Source organism: Palaemon carinicauda, chromosome 4, assembly GCF_036898095.1.
Source record: "Palaemon carinicauda isolate YSFRI2023 chromosome 4, ASM3689809v2, whole genome shotgun sequence".
Lineage (NCBI taxonomy): Eukaryota > Metazoa > Arthropoda > Malacostraca > Decapoda > Palaemonidae > Palaemon > Palaemon carinicauda.
Window position 1 is genome coordinate 52,566,369 of NC_090728.1, and position 20,827 is coordinate 52,587,195.

General features: G+C 38.3%; 1 protein-coding gene across 3 annotated transcripts in view; it reads right to left on the reverse strand.

Moving 5' to 3' along the window:
* Positions 1-215: 215 nt before the first annotated feature.
* The window catches only part of LOC137639952 (phospholipase DDHD2-like), a 72,585-nt gene continuing 51,973 nt past the window's right edge, over positions 216-20,827 (reverse strand). Inside the window, exons 7-16 of one of the 3 annotated variants that reach the window (XM_068372261.1) lie at positions 20,679-20,826; positions 20,253-20,362; positions 19,180-19,314; positions 16,889-17,080; positions 16,006-16,159; positions 14,233-14,427; positions 12,352-12,491; positions 3,915-4,093; positions 2,086-2,574; positions 216-692 (exon numbers count right to left, since the gene is read on the reverse strand). In XM_068372261.1, coding sequence (XP_068228362.1) covers positions 662-692; positions 2,086-2,574; positions 3,915-4,093; positions 12,352-12,491; positions 14,233-14,427; positions 16,006-16,159; positions 16,889-17,080; positions 19,180-19,314; positions 20,253-20,362; positions 20,679-20,826 — 1,773 coding nt within the window. In that variant the 3' untranslated portion in view covers positions 216-661. The remainder of the gene's footprint in view (positions 693-2,085; positions 2,575-3,914; positions 4,094-12,351; positions 12,492-14,232; positions 14,428-16,005; positions 16,160-16,888; positions 17,081-19,179; positions 19,315-20,252; positions 20,363-20,678; position 20,827) is intronic. The other 2 variants (XM_068372262.1, XM_068372260.1) reach the window with 2 other exon arrangements.

The window sequence follows — 20,827 nt, forward strand, 5'->3', positions numbered from 1 at the left end:
AAAATACAGACCTTTAATGTGAATATAATGTGAATGTAATCGGGCACTACTCGTTTTACACCCTTCTTACTTGTAAAAACTGTGCACCATGAAACAAAATTAAATATCATTACATGAACTAAATATAAAATCACCTTTATTCAATACCTCATAGTATACAAATCAGTTTTAAATACTGTACAGTATTCCTTATTCTTATAATAGAAAACATGACTGGCATCCAAACACGGCCATTCTGTTTAACCTGTACTTATGTATTGTCTATTCCGAAAGAGAGATATTGCCACTATAAAGTTCCAACTGATGCTTCATAGTATACAAATCAGTTTTAAATACAGTATTCCTTATTCTTAAAATAGATAACATGACTGGCATCCAAACACTGCCATTCTGTTTAATCTGTACTTATGTATTCTCTTTTCTGAGAGAGAGATATTGCCACTACAAGGTTCCAACTGATGCTTCAGAAATTAAAAATTACAATGTAAATCTCATTAGACTAAAACACTGGCCCTTAAATTTGAAATCATAATTGGTGCACCTCAAGCAGCGGTATACTTTCAGCTGCTTGTTACACCGACTTTTTAGCCTGTTCCTTGCGGTCCAACCCTTCAACTTTTACTTCATTTTGCACTAATGGTTTTCCCCTAGTTGCATTGCTTTATGGCCCAGATTCATCAACCTGATCTAATCTGTGGTGAAAGACAATGAAACAATACTAAATATATTAAAAAAAAGATTCATATAAGTTTTTCTTCAGATAGGTAAAGAATTATCCTTTTAAAAAATTATGATAAGCTAAGAAGATCGTAAAAAGATTATCAATATATGACCAAAACTATAAATGACTTGTGTATGGCATCACAATATATAATAAAACAGAAGAGGCAAAACAATGAAAATTTAGATCTCGCCAGGTACACCCGACAACATTGTGGACATTCAAACCTATGTTACCTAATAAATGAAGACAAAGAACAAATATATTTAAAATTGGAGAATGAAAAACAAATCCTGAATATTTCCAATATATCATATCCTCGTGACCCTTCAAAGCACAGGCCCTGTGGGAAACACTGCACACGCATGGTATTCAAAGTTCTCAGCAGTGATCTTTTATATCTTAAGTGAGTTGTCCTCTTACTTATTTCCCAATCTTATGGGCCATTCCCCAGCCCCCAACCCAGGCACTAAAACTTCCTCCTAGTGTCATTCCTCATTTAAAAACATTCCTACTGACAAGGAAGTCTCTACATGTGACTCAGTGGTCTTGTTAGGCTAGTTTGATGTTAATAATTACTGATGCAAATACAAAGTGCCAGTGAGCTGGGGCATATTACCCTTCCAAAGGTTGGTAACTGCATATTTGTAAGCAGTCAGCTTATTTTCCAAGTCTATTCTCAACTGGTCCAAAGTGGCATGAAAATACAGCATACAGTATAAATTTAACAGACAGGAACTCAACCAAACTTCCACATAATACGCTTAAAATAGGAGAAGTACGTTACCTAAAAAATAAATAAAAAAAATATAATAAATAATACATTTACTCAACAATAACTAGGCCAAAAAATAATTTATGAGATGAGTAATGTGGAAAAATAAAATTATCATTATAAAATACAGTATAAAACATTTAAATTTCTATGGACAAAATGAAAAATATAAAAGATTTACAAAAGGATCAACTTAAATGCATTAAAATATAAGAATAAACAAGCCTATAAAATGAGACTGAATCAGGCATATACTGCAGCTATGAATAAATAACAGAAAATAATAAAAGATATATAAAAAACCCCATTGATACACTAAAAGAGTCACCAAAGGGCAACAGATTGATAATTATGACAGAACAACTCAAAAATTTTATTTTACACATGGAAAAGTAGCTCCAAAACTTCTGTGACATCCAGTAAATGGATACAACTAGGTCCCCACCACTAATGTGTATTATTGAGATTATGTTATAGTTAAAAGAATGCTTTGTAATTACAAATAAACAAATCTATCTTTATAAATTTATACATCTACTAATAATCAAAATAACTAAACCTTTATACAATATTATGGTTCAACCTCTACCTTCTAAATGGGGTGGTTCTCGTAAAGGTCCCAGTAGGAATTTTAGGAGGAGGTCCTACTGCTTTTTTATCTCCTGGTAACGCAGTGGGGTCCATTCCCCTAGGTTGACTGTTGATGTCAACTACTGGCCTTCCACCAATAACATTTGGAGTACCACCACTTCCTCCACTGGGGAAATTGAAGGCTTGTGCATAATTAGTCAAAGTAGCTGGATTAGTAGGTGACACAGTAAACAATGGAACAGGTGCCGATGGCTGAGGAACAGAACCATTGGGATCAACTCCAGGCCTTGAGACACTACTACTACCACCCATGTCAAACACTGGAGGACTTGTTGGGGTAACGACAGTAGACCCTAAAGCAGAATCACCATCATATGCATGCTGAGCTGAATTTGACGTTGGTTGCGAGCCATGTTCTGCGTCACAAGATATTCCTCGTGGTCCGTATAATTCTTTCAAGATAAGTAACATAGTATCCTCCGATTCCCTGAAAAAAATAGTGAAACCTTAAAACATCTAAAAAAAAACAAGGATAAAACAGAATGCATTATAATTTTCTTTGTTTTATCTTTAAATTGGAAATGTGGGAGGTTGGGCTGTGGCACCCTAGCAGTACCAGCTGAACTCGGTTGAGTCCCTGATTAGGCTGAAGGAACATAGAGAGTAGAGGTCCCCTTTTTGTTTTGTTTCATTGTTGGTGTCGGCTACCCCACAAAATTGCGGGAAGTGCCTTGGTATATGGATGGATGGATGGATCTTTAAATTATTAATTACCATGCTATATATCAAGACTTTTGTTCCTTTATCAATTACTTTTTTATTCATCCATAATACTTTCCAATTCTAACGGGTTCACTCACCTATCTGCTCTCAACAAATTTGTGCCATACGGTACATATGGTAACAGGTTTCTTGCTAATCTATAACTTCAGTTATGTATTCCATTTATTATAAAAGCTATTATAAGTACATATGATTATCCATTTCTCCTTAACTTTTAGCTAGTACTCCAGCCTGACACAAACAATATTGTTAAAAAAGGTAGCAAATATTTTAACTTTATACTTTCAGGTTACAATTATAATACCAGTCCCAACTTTATGTGAGCATATGAATGGACTATGTCCGTCTATTGAACGATGTCATAAACTTATTATAGTCTTATGTTTTATCCAAGGCTCGCCTAATTTTGTAGGTCAACACTTGAATATTATGCAAATGTGACATTTCAATTTTCCTAAAATCTAATATAATGTAGATAAAGGTACAATATCACAGCTTTAAAAGTAATTTGCATTTTTCTTAGCTATACAAACCTGAGTCCTTTAGGTAGGGAGTATGTGTTCAGCGCGAATCTGGACGGCCGTTGAATAATTTAGTATATGTATATTATCGCATTCGATTAAACTATTAAAATAGAGGGGCACTCAGTAGAGCGCAGACCTCCATCGCGGCAGCTAATTTCTCGACCTTTTGCTCGACCCTGACCTTGACCTTAACATGGATTAATTGGCATGGATTTTCATACACTCAAATATGAACCAAGTTTGAAGTGTCTATGACAACGATGTCCAAACTTATGGCTGATTATGTGATTTAGACATTTTGCTTGACTGTGACCTTGACCCTTGACCTTGACCTTACAAAATATAATAATTTCCAGCTTTTTACATAACAGTTAACTCATGCAAGTTTCATTACTCTACGCTTAAAATTGTGGTCAGGAAGATGTTCACAAACACACACACACACAAACACAAACAGGGGCAAAAACATAGCCTCCTTCCAACTTTGTTGGCGGAGGTAAAAATCAAAACAAAATCTTACCAATATGTGACATGAGCTTGCAGAGCAAATATATATTCGTTGAAACTTTCATAAGGCTTTTCTTGAAGCACATAATCTATCCTTCGTCCACAATTCAACCGACCAATTGGAGTTCCTTGATCTCCATTAGAAGAACCTTGATTCTCTTCCTCATCTAAATACAATTGACTTGCAAGGGCCTGGAAATTAATGAATAAAGAAGTATAGGCATAATCACATTTATTATTAAAACAAACTACAGTATGTATAGAATTGATCTATTGTATATTTTTATCAAACAATAAATTACAATATACTTAAACAGAACCCTTTAAGATTGATAATTTTGAACGAATGCAATAACTGATAATTCAATGTACAGTACTGTATATATAATACTACTTTTAATACTACTTGGAGCAAATGTTTTTATGTTGACCAGGCTGACATGAGTCTTTTTATTGTTTATATATGACATATCTGTTTTGGACGTTGTTAATAGTTTATATAGGACATATGTTTTGACGCTTCTACTGTTTTTAGAATGATATATTGTTAATTTATTCTTATCACTTATTTATTTCCTTATTTCCTTTCCTCACCAGGCTATTTTTCCCTGTTGGAGCCCTTGGGTTTATAGCTTCTTGCTTTTCCAACTAGGGTTGTAGCTTGGCTAGTAATAATAATAATAATAATAATAATACATAAATACAGAAAGCTTTTACAAATGAAAAAGTAAAAGGAGATATAATAGCCATTGGAAAGTCCATACATTATTTGGTGAACTTTGCACTAAAACCTCACATACACAACACTGTAAGTCAAACTTCTCTTTACACACAGTATCATTTAACTATGTTGTTTGCACTCTCATGCGTCCTGGTTGTAGGGGGCTTTCCATTTCAATGCCACTCTCTAGGTCTTCTTCTCTTCCTCCTTCCTTATATTTCTATGTTATCTATGTTTTAATCTTTGTATTAACCTATTGTTCTCCATTCTTTGTACATTGATTAGGCAACCCATCGACTCATCACCTCACCTATACAGTACTATTTTTTTTTTACCACTTCTACAGATTGTTTATCTTTTCAATTGTTTTTCCTCATATAAGTACTAAATAAATGCTTTTTAACAGCTTCAACATTTTTCTTATTTGCATTTAAAACCTACCACTTCCATATAAATTTATATATATATATATATATATATATATATATATATATATATATATATATATATTCAATTCAAGATATTGGATGAGAAGAAAGTCAGAGAAAATGGTAAAAACAAGCTAGGATTATAGACATACAAATCGAAGAAGTACTATATAAAGAGTATGTAAAATGTTATTTTCATTAGTAAAATAAATTTTTGAATATACTTACCCGGTGATCATATAGCTGTCAGCTCTGCTGCCCGACAGAAAAACCTAAGGACAAAATACGCCAGCGATCGCTATACAGGTGGGGGTGTACATCAACTGCGCCATCTGTCGAGCAGGTACTCAAGTACTCCATGTCAACACAGAACCAATTTTCTCCTTGGCCCACTGGGTCTCTATTGGGGAGGAAGGGAGGGTCCTTTAATCTATGATCACCGGGTAAGTATATTCAAAAATTTATTTTACTAATGAAAATAACATTTTTCAATATTAAACTTAGCCGGTGATCATATAGCTGATTCACACCCAGGGGGTTGGGTAGAGACCAGCATTACATGTTGACATTATGAGCTAAGTATTTTGTATTTCATTTAGCAGTTATTCAAAATAACAAACATAAAATAAATAAGTACCTGGTAAGAAAGTCGACTTGAACAATTACTCTGCCTTTTTAAGTACGTCTTCCTTACTGAGCCTCGCGATCCTCATAGGATGCTGAGCGACTCCTAGGAGCTGAAGTATGAAGGGTTGCAACCCATACAACAGGACCTCATCAAAACCTCTAATCTAGGCGCTTCTCAAGAAATGACTTTGACCACCCGCCAAATCAAGTAGGATGCGAAAGGCTTCTTAGCCTTCCGGACAACCCAAAAACAATAATAAAACATTTCAAGAGAAAGATTAAAAAGGTTATGGAATTAGGGAATTGTAGTGGTTGAGCCCTCACCCACTACTGCACTCGTTGCTACGAATGGTCCCAGAGTGTAGCAGTTCTCGTAAAGAGACTGGACATTCTTAAGATAAAAAGACTCGAACACTGATTTGCTTTTCTAATAGGTTGTGTCGATTATACTTTGCAGAGATCTATTTTGTTTAAAGGCCACGGAAGTTGCGACAGCTCTAACTTCGTGTGTCCTTACCTTCAGCAAAGCTTGGTCTTCCTCATTCAGATGGGAATGAGCTTCTCGTATTAACAGTCTGATAAAATAGGATAAAGCATTCTTTGACATAGGCAAAGATGGATTCTTAACTGAACACCATAAAGCTTCAGACGGGCCTCGTAAAGGTTTTAAATAGAACTTAAGAGCTCTTACAGGACATAAGACTCTTTCTAGTTCATTTCCAACCATACGATAAGTTTGGAATATCGAACGAAATTGGTCAAGGCCGAGAAGGCAGCTCGTGTTTGGCTAGAAAACCAAGTTGTAGAACATGTAGCCGTTTCGGATGAGAATCCGATGTTCTTGCTGAAGGCATGAATCTCACTGACTCTTTTAGCTGTGGCTAAGCATATCAGGAAAAGAGTCTTAAAGGTGAGATCTTTCAGGGAGGCTGATTGTAGCGGTTCGAACCTGTCTGACATAAGGAATCTTAGTACCACGTCTAAATTCCAACCAGGTGTAACCAAACGACGCTCCTTCGTGGTCTCAAAAGACTTAAGGAGGTCCTGTAGATCTTTATTGTTGGAAAGATCTAAGCCTCTGTGACGGAAGACTGATGCCAATATGCTTCTGTAACCCTTGATAGTGGGAGCTGAAAGAGATCGTTCTTTCCTCAGATATAAGAGAAAGTCAGCTATTTGAGTTACAGAGGTACTGGTCGAGGATACGGATACTGACTTGCACCAGTTTCGGAAGATTTCCCACTTCGATTGGTAGACTCTAAGGGTGGATGTTCTCCTTGCTCTAGCAATCGCTCTGGCTGCCTCCTTCAAAAAGCCTCTAGCTCTCGAGACTCTTTCGATAGTCCGAAGGCAGTCAGACGAAGAGCGTGGAGGCCTTGGTGTACCTTCTTTACGCGTGGCTGACGTAGAAGGTCCACCCTTAGGGGAAGCGTTCTGGGAACGTCTACTAGCCATCGAAGTACCTCGGTGAGCCATTCTCTCGCGGGCCAGAGGGAAGCAACTAGCGTCAACCTTGTCCCTTCGTGAGAGGCGAACTTCTGCAGTACCTTGTTGACAATCTTGAACGGAGGGAATGCATATAGATCTAGATGTGACCAATCTAGTAGAAAGGCATCTATATGAACTGCTGCTGGGTCCGGGATTGGTGAGCAAAATATTGGGAGCCTCTTGGTCATCGAGGTTGCGAAGAGATCTATGGTTGGCTGGCCCCAGGTGGCCCAAAGTCTCTTGCATACATCCTTGTGGAGGGTCCATTCTGATGGAATTATTTGTCCCTTCCGACTGAGACAATCTGCCATGACATTCAAGTTGCCTTGGATGAACCTCGTAACTAGTGAAATGTCTAGACCTTTTGACCAGGTGAGGAGGTCCCTTGCGATCTCGTACAATGTCAGAAAGTAGGTCCCTCCTTGCTTGGAGATGTACGCCAAAGCCGTGGTGTTGTCCGAGTTCACCTCCACCACTTTGCCTTGAAGGAGAGACCTGAAGCTTTTCCAGGTCAGACGTACTGCCAGTAGCTCCTTGCAGTTAAAATGCATTGTCCTTTAATTCGAGTTCCATAATCCCGAGCATTCCCTACCGTCTAATGTCGCACCCCAGCCTACGTCCGATGCGTCCGAGAAGAGAACGTGGTTGGGAGTCTGAACAGTCAGGGGAAGACCCTCTCTAAGGTGATATAGTCCTTTCACCATGTCAGACAAGACTTTATCTTTCCGGAAACCGGGATCGAGACCGCTTCTAGCGTCTTGTCCTTTTTCCAGTGAAAAGCTAGATGGTATAGAAGAGGACGGAGGTGTAGTCTTCCTAGTGACACAAATTGATCCACGGATGACAGTGTCCCTACCAGACTCATCCACAGCCTGACTGGGCAGCGTTCCTTCTTCAGCATCTTCTGGATGGATAGCAGGGCTGAGGGTTGATCGTCTTGTTCAGCAACGTCCTCATCAGAGGGTTCCTCATCCGAATCTGATGAGGAAACGGCAACGGAGTGGGCAACGTCTGACTCGCTGAATCCGGTCGCACTGGTGGATGCGTGACGGAGCCGGACGCAATATCATGGCACTGCTGCACAGTCTGTGAACTGTCACCAACCATGGGTGCGCGAGGAAGTACAGCGTCAACCCGAACTGTCTAGACTGTCTGGGTTGTGCAGTCAACACCCTACCGGGTTGCTGAGGTTGACGCACTGCGTCACAACAAGTCACCTCTGTTGGTTGTTGAACGTCTTCCTAGTGACACACTGAACGTCAACAACCACCTCCGAGCGTCGCTTAACGTCAACGTGCGACTGGCAACCCACACTGGGTCGCATCGGTGGAGGAACCACCTCAACTGGCAGACGCGAGTAGGATACCTCAGCGTCAACAGGGCGCACAACCAACCGGTTGGAAGGTTGTTGGCCAGAAGGTTCTTCTCCGCATTTAAGTCCTCTATCAAGGACACAAGCTTGGACTGCATGTCTTGCAGCAAAGCCCATTAGGGTCTACGGGAGCAGGGGTGGCAACAGACGGGGTTAGCGACTGAGGCGGAACCATTTACCATCCCTGGAAGCCTTGTTATGTGTGACATAATAGTACAGCAAAACTTCAAAGGCTCGACAAAAGTTGAGAAGTTGACCTGTAAACAACTTGGAGCGTCTCCTGGCTAGGCGCCAGGGCGAGTCTACCAGCATTGAGAAGTCTATCTGGGCAGAGGCATGAACTCCCAAGCCGAGAACTTCTCTCGTGTCTTATCAGACTCTCGCTCTATAAGCCAGTTTAAAAGAAGGGAAACCAAAGGCTGTATCCCTAAAACTCCTCCTGGTGCAAAAACCAGTCGCCTAGCCAACGTAACGCTCTCTAGGAGAGCGAGAGAGCACTAGCTTAACAACAACAGCTTCGAAGTAGCTAGGCCTAGTGTAAGTTCTGACGTTTAGGCGAACGAGGAGCAGCAGTTACAAGATCCGGACGAAGATCCTTAAAAAATCATCATGATTTAATTAAAGTCCATAGGAGGCTAAGCAGCTTAAGGCTCCTCTCCAAATGACAGAGTCCTCAAAGGAATATCAGTAGGAGGGAGAACAGCACTTTCTCATCTACAGGAACCTTGTCCGATAAAAGCTAGGTTATCTCAGTGAGTCTCTCACTGGTGCATTAGTAGCAGACCAGAAGGCAACGTCATGTAACTGCTTGACAGTCTGTGAACTGTCAACAACTGAACTGTCAACCACAACAGGTGCGTGAGGACATACAGCACTGGTGCATTAGTAGCAGACCAGCAGGCAACGTCATGTAACTGCTTGACAGTCTGTGAACTGTCAACAACCATAGCTGTGTGGGGAAGCAAAGCTTCTACTCCTGACTGACTAGTCTGCTGTGGGCGAGTAGCAGTAACCACCGTGGGTTGCGGAGGTTGACGCACAGCGTCAAAACAAAGCAACTTAACTCCACCCTCCTGTTGTTGTGGTAACTCGCGAACGTCAACGGAGGGTTCCGTGCGTCTGTGAACGTCAACGTGCGGCTGGCAGGGTACACTGCGCATGGGTGGTGGAACTCTCACAGCCGGAGTGCGGGAGCAGGTAGCGTCAGCGTCGACTGTACGCACAACCGTGGTTGGTTGTAGGCTAACGGGTGCAGCGTCAACCTTCTCCGCACGATACTCCTGCATAAAAGATGCTAACTGTGTCTGCATGGTCTGCAGCAAAGACCACTTAGGGTCTACAGTAGCAGGTGCGGCAACAGACGGTGTTACTGCCTGTTGCGGTACCGCTTTGCCTCTCTTAGGAGGTGAGCAGTCGTCGGAAGACTGCAGCGAGTCCGAACTGACCCAGTGGCTACAACTGGGCCGTTGGACTTGCGCGGAAGGGACCGACTTGCGCTTAATAAGCTGCGAGACCTTGGTCCATGGTTTCTTACGAGAAACCTCTTCCGCAGACGAGAAGTAAATGGGCTCTCTCGTCTTTGTGTGGGTGGGGCGATCTTGGGTAGATACGCCCGAAACCACGGAGGGAAACGTCTGTTCGTTGATCAAGGCCTGACGAACCCATAAGTCGTTCGACATTACTTCTCCCCTGGGCTTGGGAGCTTGCAAGAGGTCCCGGACTAGGTGAACGACAGGCACGAACAGACGAACCCTCGGACGCAACACTGTAACACTTTGCGCATATCACTTTATCACTGCGATTTTCTGTTTTGCACTTATTTCACTGAAATCGAAACTTTTACTGATTTCTACCTGAAACACGCAATTCTACCCTTCATTAAAAGGTAGTAATTGCTAAAACAGTCGTATAATGCAGCTCATTAATACTAGCAAAAACAGAAAACATATATAAAGATAAAGAATTCAGTGGCTGGGAGAGACTAAACACTAGTTCAAATAAACTACGTTTACAATCTCTCACCGCACATAGCCTGGGGACAAGAATAAAACCCTAGAAACGTTTTACCTTCCTCCCCGTACAGCGACTAGGGAGTAGAGTAACACAAGAACAACGTTACCCGCATGAACGGAACGTTTTTTCTCCTCTCTCTCCCTCCGTCTCTATCTCTCTCTCTCTTTCTCTCTTGATTTCGCACCTGAGAGAAGAGCCCAATTATATATCGTCAAAACATGTTATTTGGCTAAAGGAAAAAAACTGAAAGGTTTTCCAAATAAAAAGTTCCTTTAATTTAGAATTTAAACCATTTAAGCTAAGAAAGAATGAACGAAACGTCAGAATCGATTTACTCTTACTGCAAAGTGAAACCGTGATAAACTCTCTCTCTATCGTAACGATAGAGCGCATGTTGAACGTCCTGAACGTCAACAACTGCGTAGTCTAAAAAACTAAACGTTAGTTCATCTTTGAAAACAGTACGAGACTATCAAAGAAATTCTTTCATAAAACATTAAATTTAAAAAGTTTTAAATTCTTTAAAGGCTAAATACGATATAACGGGCTCAACGTTGATTAACTTCGGTTCCAAGTTAGGACCGCCTACTATCAGGAAAGGTCGCATATAAACAAAACATAAAAATTTATTTTTATATGTTTATAATAAATGGAAAGTTAATCGAAGAGGCCTAATAAAGGCGGAGAGATATAAAATATATAGATCTATAACGTGTTAAGCAAAATTACTAAAAACCTAAACACACTTCCGTCTAAGGGAAGGGTCGGCCATTTAAAAGTGAAAGAGAGTCCATACTCTCTTTGTCACCATAATTAAATCTATCCAAAACGAGTTCAAGTTTTGAGATGAAGATAAAACCCCTGCATAGCGAAAGCTCAAAACTAGAATAGTGTACTTCACCAAAAAGTTGTGAAAACAAATCCAGTTAGTAACAGCGTATTTAGTAGGTCTTGCCAGTGGCACGACAGAGAGAAAATTGGTTCTGTGTTGACATGGAGTACTTGAGTACCTGCTCGACAGATGGCGCAGTTGATGTACACCCCCACCTGTATAGCGATCGCTGGCGTATTTTGTCCTTAGGTTTTTCTGTCGGGCAGCAGAGCTGACAGCTATATGATCACCGGCTAAGTTTAATATTGAAAAATACATGATTATGGTAATCAAGTCAAGGAGTCTTTGTGGATATAGGAATATAAGAAGTGAAAACAATAAGAAACAATACACAGAAACTATTATGTCAGAAGATTAATATCATGTTCAGGTATATAGGAAGTTGAATAAGGTAGTTAAGAAAAAATATCATTGGAAAAAAGATTGAAAACTAGGTTGTAAGGGGAAGTTGTTATGTACTGATGCATTTGTATAGAAAGCTTACTGAGCAAATAAATCACAGTAAGAAAGGTGAAAGTGGTGAGAATACATTCCTGGATCTAAAATGTTTTGAAGATTTGTTGATTATGAAGGATAGAAGGGAGACAAGGGTTATTACAAGTTTGAGAATACTAGTGATAGTGAAGATGCTTACTGTTAAGTTAATGGTAGAGACAGTTTCCAAATAACTGTTTTTAAATGAAAAAAACATTAAATACCAGTTATAAAAATAATTCAAATGTCACCAAGATAAAAAAATCTGCAATGCAGCATCTGCAACATAAAAAATTACATATGAATGAACCTGTGGCTTCCACAAGCTCTGAAGGTAGCTGGTTAAAAATTTACTTGAAGACCCGCATGATGAGAATTTGGAATGTATCATATTCCCAATTAGCACAAGTAAAGCATTGTCTACCCAAAACTTACCTCATCAACTTCATGTTCTATGCTTCTTGTTGAGGAGGAGCCACTGTAGAACTGATAGAGACGATTCCATGTGCCCTGAATGGAATCAACAATTTTCTGCTTGAACTCGGTTCCAACTCGTTCAATAGTTTCTTTCAGCTCTGTGGGAAGAAATGTTGGATTTCTTAAATAATTAAAAATCTTATCCAGGAATCAGCTTCTTGTTTATCATTACAACCCATAAAAAGGAAAATCCCTATTTTTTTCATCCCTATCATTTCACACATACAGGATTCATGAGCACACTGATTTAACACAGTTGGCAACTTCCTACTACTGATATAAAAGCGAGTTGAAATAATAGACATGAAATGACAAACTCATAATATGATAATAAGAAGGTACACAGTATTAATATGAAGTAAACTACTGTACTATATGTACATGGACATAATCAAATAAGATGGACCTGTATTATGATGGTGTAAAGCTAGAATTCTTATCTTCGAAAACAAAACCGCTGATTTAGCTCATGGATCAAGATGCTATAAGTGCTTTTAAGACACTTTATATGTGAAAGTCTCTACAATATCTGTTTAAGTCTATGAAAATGGATGATAACTTCTCCATGAAGGAATACTGGCATGGGTACACCATTGCAATGTGTCTCCAAAATATCCCAAAGACCATAATGAAGATGAAGAAAGCAAGCTCAAAGCTTGCAGTAAGAAACTGGGACAACTAGTGGTCAATGACTATAAAGAATTCTCTCCTAACAAAATCCACTACTCAGCAGTAGATAAGGCAGTGATGTTGGTGAAATTGCTCAGTGGAGATGGCTTCACAGATATGATCCTGCTGGTTGCTCTCCTAGTATCCATGATTCTTCATACAGACACTTAGTCAGGAGGATTCTGCTCGAGACTTTCAATGCAGTGATTTTCCCAATTATGAAGCTCTTTCAGGAGAGGGATCTATTCCTCTCTCCGATTCACCTTTTGGGCTCCCTCAATGTGGTTCCGTATGCCCTATCCAGACAGCAAGCAAGATACACAAATTGACTATGGTGGTAAAATTATTGCCAACCAATCAGCCTCAAGAGATAGTTGTGACAAAGAGGTGGGTGGAGTTTTTTACGTCAGCATCTTGTCACTTCCATTAGTGGTAAGATGATCTTAGTGTACCAGTAACCAAACGTTTACAAAATCTTCTCAGGTTCTTTACAAGTAATCAAGCCGACAAAATCCTAAAGCGTTTCTTTAAAGCATGTCTTAAATGCACAATAAATTCTAAGCTAGGTAATTTAATAAGGTTAGACCTCATCTTTGCCACTATACTTTGGCCTAAACTTATAATCCATTCCTAAACAGTGTGTTCTCAAACTTTTTTCTTACATTGCATTTCAATACTGTCATAATAAAGTAGTCTTTCATCATGGTAACAAATATTTTACCACCTCTATCACATTACTATTCTAACCTTCGATAACTTCATTATAATTTCTTCCTATACAAGTCTGCAAATAAAATTCTTCATCTAGTTTAAACTCTGCAACAGTGGGCATCTCCAGTGCTAAGTATATGTAATACTTGATATATAATATTGATTCACCTACAAGTGTTACAGTATTTACATGGTCACTTTTCAGATTAAACCACCTCCTTTTCCCTCTTTCAAGCCACCATAATTTTTGTTTTACTGGTATTTATGCTGATTTCCAGTCACTTCCTCTTTAATGCCCTCTTCCATTTTTCAATCTGCTTATAAAAGTAGAACTTTAACTAAAACAATGAAAGTAGTATACAGACTCAGAATAAGCAATATAACTGCATAAGGCATCTTTTTCCATTATTTAAAAACTAATAAATCCTATCTTTTCATATATAAACACATGCCACAAACCTAAGTGCATCCGTTTTCTTCCTTTGTGATGAGGTATGAGAACCGGGCGTAAGTTGGTTAAAGATGGGTCAAGGAGTGTCTCTAATCTGTAAGCCACTGGATCAAATGGATGGAAGATGTTGAAGACACGTTTACATGTCGGAAGCTCATAATCGAGCCCAATGGTATCAATACCTCTCACAGTAACAAACATTGCTGTAAAGACAAAAAACATGATTACATTAGTTTCTAATCAACATCAATGGAACTACTGTGCAGTACTACAGTGATTCTTCTCATAAAATTATAAGTATTGTATTGCAACTACAAAAAATATTTAATAAAATAAGTATAATACAAAATCTAAATGACCAAAAACATACATTTAACATTATCAAGAAAAACAACTTTAATATTTACTTTTAATACTACAGTACATAACATGAAAATCCATATTTCATGTGAATTTATCAACAATAGGCAGACACAGCAATTACTAAAAAACTGACAATTGCTGAGAGCGTATCAGCAATAGTAACAGTGAGCAACCTCATAAAGAGGGAAAAAACATTCAACTCAATCTAGCTTCTGATTGGTTTCGGCACAAATATGCTATATGAAAATAACTTATTCATGAGTAAGGTGCTAATTCCAATTAGAAAATTCCAATGTAGAAGAAAAGATCATCTGGTGACGCAGGATAGGTTAGTGCAAGCACATCAATTTCCTTAGGCCATTAGTAGTTAACTGAATAACTCTTTTGTCGTCACAAGACTTTTGGAACCACTTGCGATTACCAAGTGGTTTTTTCTAATACTGTACTGTAGTCATACTATATCTTCCCTTCCTTTCTTATCATACCATTCTTCTTCTTTTCTTCTCCAACATTTCCAAATACTGTACTGTACAGTAGTATCTCCGTTTACAAGTTTAATTCATTCTGGAAGCAAGCTCATAACCTAAAATGCTTGTATTCTAAAACAATATTTCCCATAAGAGATAGAGGCAATTCACTGAATGCATTCTACAAGTTCATAAACACACATGAACACTCACTTTTAAAGGTTTTGTAATGGTAATTATTGAACAAACTATAACCTCTTACATCATTAATATATAAAAATTAATTCACAATGAAAAATAGAAATGATGGACCAACTAACTCACACTTTACCTTTGAAGAGAGTCATGGCTGGTGTAAGGGACAGGAGAAAGGAAGGGAGCAAGGGGGTTACTACATGGAAGGAGAATTGCCCTTCATGAGCAGTTCAGGTAAAATATTGGTCTGTCTTTCTCTCGAACGACATTAACCATCACTAACTAAATCACTTAATTTATGCTTTATGGACACTTAGCCATCATCTTTTTACACTCAAATGTTTAATTTTGACAAGGAAGTTATCTAGAGAAGACTGATTTTGCAGTTTATTTAAAATGGCAAGAAAATGTGGAAAAACACCTGTAAACACATTATGAATGGTATATGGGCATTGCAGGGCTAAGTTTATGCTAGTCTCGTTAGTACTTATTTGCAAAAACTTTCAATATAGCGCAAAAATTTTGCTTACAGACCGCTGCAATATTCGTAACCCAATTCAAAATTGTATGTTCGTATCCAGTTTTTGCTTGTATTCAAAGTTATTTGTACCCTAATGTACTATTACATTACTATATTTGTATTCACCAAGGGATATGGCACCTAGTTTCTCCATTCAGGTCTTAATACTATACTAGAAAATACTTGCAATGTTTATAATTCATAAAAACAGACAGTAGGATGTATGAACCACTTACCAAATGGTGAACCCATTAAGAAGAAAGCCTCAGGTTTAAAGATAAGCTTAGGATATATAAGTGAAGGCTGTCCAGTTCCTTGTCCTCCCATGACATAATTAATTGGCGAGGAGATTGAATCTTTACTAGGCCGTTCATGAGGACTATACTCTTCCTGCAAAAGATGGTATATAGAGGATAATTACCATGGTAAAAGACTAACATATTAATTCTCTTATGTAACATGTTGGTAATATTGTTCATTTCAAGGTCTGATGTACCACTCAGAAAACTACCTTGTCTTTGAATAAGCCTTATCTAATTACACTTGAAAATTATAGTATATGTTAAGATAAGATAGTGATGTATGAGTTGATATTTGATATCTTAAGCTTATTAATTAGTAACTATAATATAAATATTGTCTTTAATGGAGAATTTTATCAGATAATGGCAGAACTGTACAGTAAAATATGGTACATTACAGTAAAGTGCTGTGGTACTGTTGAAGAGAAAATGTATGTTAACATCAGATGACACCACAGATCATACGTTATGTTAGTTTAAACTACAATGAATAGACAACCTCAAGTCTTTCAGTGTAAAACTTTCTTAATACTGTATATGTACACAGCATTTGAATCAATCAGTTTATTACCAGAGTAGTCTATTTTAAAAAAATGATAAAATTACAAACTATAAACCCACAGGGTAAATCTAGTCTTTGGTAATTCATATTTGCTATATTTTCAATTAATATCATTTAATGACCTGTTGATAAAGCATAATAGACGATCTGGTACTCAGTTTTTCTCATTATTACTGAACTAAATGACTTCCACAGTGGTTACTGGTACAAGTTCAAACCATACCTAACTTTTACATAAAGTGTGGCATAACTAACCTTTGATACAGGGGTTTCTTCTCCTTCCTCTTCCTCTTCATCATTTGCTGACTGATGCATTAAAAGGTCAAAAAGTATTACTGATCCAAGAGAATGACCTCCTAATGAAACTAGACCTTTAAAGGAAGGGTTTCGCTCACTAAATAAGTTGTAAAGACGATTCAGTTCAGATGCCACTGTGTCCATGATGTGCTGAGGAGTTAAATAAATATTTCATTTAGTATGTATGATTAAATTACCTATTATTACTTTTTGTCATTCTTCTCCCACCATAAACTTCTGATGCAAAACTTTCAACGTCTTATAAACAAGAAGAAAAAAGTAATTTGTATTTTTCATAATTTTACAAACCTGAGACCTATAGGTAGGAAATATGCTCTTAGAAGGAGCTGGACAACCATTGAATAATTTTAACAAGCAGTTAAGCAACAGGTGGGAGCAAGGGTGAGGAGCCCCGCCTCCCTACCTGTCAACATATCTTTGCTTATAACATTTTAGCTCAGGTTTGTATTGCTAGGAAAATTACAAATTATTTCAAACATTTGTGATTCCTTCCTATGCAAAATACAAACCATCGTCCTTTAGGTAGACTGGTTGGTTCTTTTCATCTTCCGTGGAAATGTCAATCTACCTGGTTCTGTATGGAAGTAAAGGAAGTGACTAGCAACCTCCTATCTGTCTATCATTGGGATGAATAGGCTGATAGGCCCTGGCTTGTCCAAGAAGATTAGTATGTGGATAAGGGAGGGATCCCTTCCCCCGATGAGGATAGCAGTCCGGATAGTATACCTGGCATATGATGATCAATGGGATGGTATACAATCCACAATTCTACCCCTACTCTAAGGAAGATGGGAGAGAACTTCTCTAAGATCTATGGAGTGGAGCTCAGAAATGTAGTTTATCAGCATCAAGTCAATGCAAGGAGAGAGGGACAGAAAAAATGGAGGTGAAGAGCCAGTCATTCTGCCACCAATCCAGATGTACGTCTATCCAAAACCTTAAACAAGATGCTTACTGTACCATAAGACATCTGGGCTTGCTAAATAACTACTTAAGCAACCACCACAAAACCAAGCACAAAGGCATCAAGGGGCTTGAGGATACTTCTATAAAATAAAGGCCGTGAAGATGGTCTGGCGAATACGCACCCCTACCTTCAATACCTGGTTGACTGATAGATTCTTCTTGAAGGCAAGGGGAGGTCTAACCCCTGGCTTCGTGAATTCCTGTCCTAGCTGGTACCTCAACCCTCTCAGCAGTCGAGACATATGCACTACGGATCGACTGACAAAGTTTGAATGAGATTGTATTCTAGACACCTCTTTCCTAGTTTTACCAGTGCTCTTTAAAGAAGAGGTGCTGACACTCGGGTACGATGCATCGGGTCTTTCTACAGAGCTCTCAAAACACACAAAGCATCTCTCTGTGCCACTCGACTTCACATAGAGAGGGAATGGAAAAAGGCTTGAATATGGGGTCATACCCACAGGTTCTGAAGTTGGCTATATGCCCTGGTATAAAACTAAGGAGCTCCTTCCACCTCTCAGAGTGGACTAAGGCAGAGAGACCATGTAACTTGCCTAAACCCCACTCAACACCAGAACCTGAAAAGCCTACCAATGCAGATCCAAGGGCTCCCTGCTCCTGAAGCATAATACCCAAGGACCAAATCAGGGACGTATGCACAGGGGTGGCAACAGCAGACGCACCCACTGAGAGTGAAGCAGTAAAAGGCTTCTCTGATGTCTTCTTGTTAGGCATTGCCAAGATAGCCACTGACAAAGTCTTAGCTTTCTTCTCCACGCTCAGGGCGTACGCCTGTCACCAAGCAGGAAGCCATGACCTGCACTCGGCACACAGGGACGATTGCAAACAACCATGCCCCTACAAGATGAACAGAGAGAGTGTGGATCTACAGCTGGTTTACTAACAAAGCGGTTGCAATATCAGCCCTATCCCCGGCAAGTACAAATCTCTTGCTTCACTTCCATAGCAGCAATCAACAGCCAGCATTTACTTCTTGTAAAAAAAGAAAATGAAAAAGTTTGGATTATGGCATGATACATCAGCTGGTTGCAGCCAAAATTCAGGGAGGTTCTTGCAACATGTGGTGGGGCGTGGCTATTTGACCACTAGCACCACCTGTTGTTAACTACCTCCATAATGAATTCAATGGCCGTGCTAGCTTGCGCAGAAATTATCTCCTTATTCAGAGGAAGGTGTGTAAATGCTTAGGAACCAATAAAATTTTCAAAACTGAAAAAAAAAAAATAATAATCTGTGCTTACCTGGCAGTAAATTGGGCTAGTAAAAAGTAAAACATCTAAAATAGTATCATTTGTGAATTCCCTCAATTTTGGAATTGAACGGAGGGTGATGGGTTTCAATTTTCTGTCAATACCAGTAGCATCTCCATGAAGTGCCTAAAAAGAGGAAATGATTACAATCTATTAAAGTGTAAAGATAGTTTCCCAATATAATTTTAGTGCGATCTCCATAATTCACATTACTCTATGTTATTATAGTAATAATTTTCACAAATGATTCAAATGATCAACTGAAAAGAAATTTACCTTAGCAAACATGGAATCTTTAGTTTCTAAATAAGAAAGTAAAGCATCATTTACATGGATTTATTTATGCAAAAAATACTCTCCTATATGCAATACCCAAAAAATACTTATCCTAAAATAATAATTGTCTAGTAAATCCTAGACCACCAATTTGCTAATATTTCTTGATCTGAATGTTGGAAGAATTTCTTACTATGTCTTAAAAAAAAACTTGTCAAATGTCTAAAATAAGAAATGTAATCTTGATAACTACGGAAGCATTATATAATGTGGCTGTCTAGCTAACCAAGATTTGTAAAGAATGTCTGGGTGAGGGATAGGTCTTAAAGAATAGGATAAAGGATTTTGATTAATAAAATAGGATGTGTAATAAGAGTACAGTGTAGTTTAGATAAGGAAGAAATTGTGGTATTGACCAAGTACTTGTAATGAAAAAGGTATGTGAGAAGTTTGAAATTAAATATAAAAAGCTACAATGTATGTGACATACAAGGATCTATAAAAAGGTTATTGTAAGACTGTTCTAGAGGCAATAATGAGGGCATTGAAAATGCATTGAATAGGTAATAAGTTATTGAGAACTTTTAAAAGATTTTATGACTGAAGTGAATCACATGTTAAGGTAGGTAAGCTAAAGAGTTAATGATTTAGTGTGAGAATGGTTATGAAACAATGGCGTTATGTTTCCATGGCTGTTCACTGTACACAAACGTACAAAATCATGTTAAGTTGCTTAAGAACACTAAATCAATAGAAATAACCTTACATAAACATGGAAGTAAACTTACCTTATGCCAGGAAACGGGCAGTATCTCAACACGCCCAACTAATCCCATATCCACCGACTGCTTGAAATGAGAGGACAACAGCTGGTGTCCTAGCTTTCGAAAATCATCAACTGGAAATACGAATGAACTCTCAAAAGATTTCACAAAATATAGAGAGTGAAGGAAGTATGAAGTCTAAATTCAGGACAGTCTGGTTAATCAAGGCTGGTAAAAAAAATTTAATGCAATGGTACATACCTTTTTTCAAACACAAGTGATTCTGAATTTTATTGACAAAATAAAACCAAACCTAAGTACGTGTAACTGATTTCTGACTTGTATTGAAGTATATTGGCATCTCTCTCCTTAATGGCTTTAAATTCCTTAATAAAAAATAAAATTACAGGAGAGAGCAAGAGTACTGGAAAATAAAATAATATTACTCACCACACTCCTCGACAGCTCTAAAACGAAGGTCACAAACTGAGCCGATACCATGCACCAAAAAGAGAAGGTGATCAACCTCATCAGCTTCTCCATCCATAATTTCAAAATCTTCTGTTCCCCGCTTTACGCTTAAAGGAGCATGTGATCCC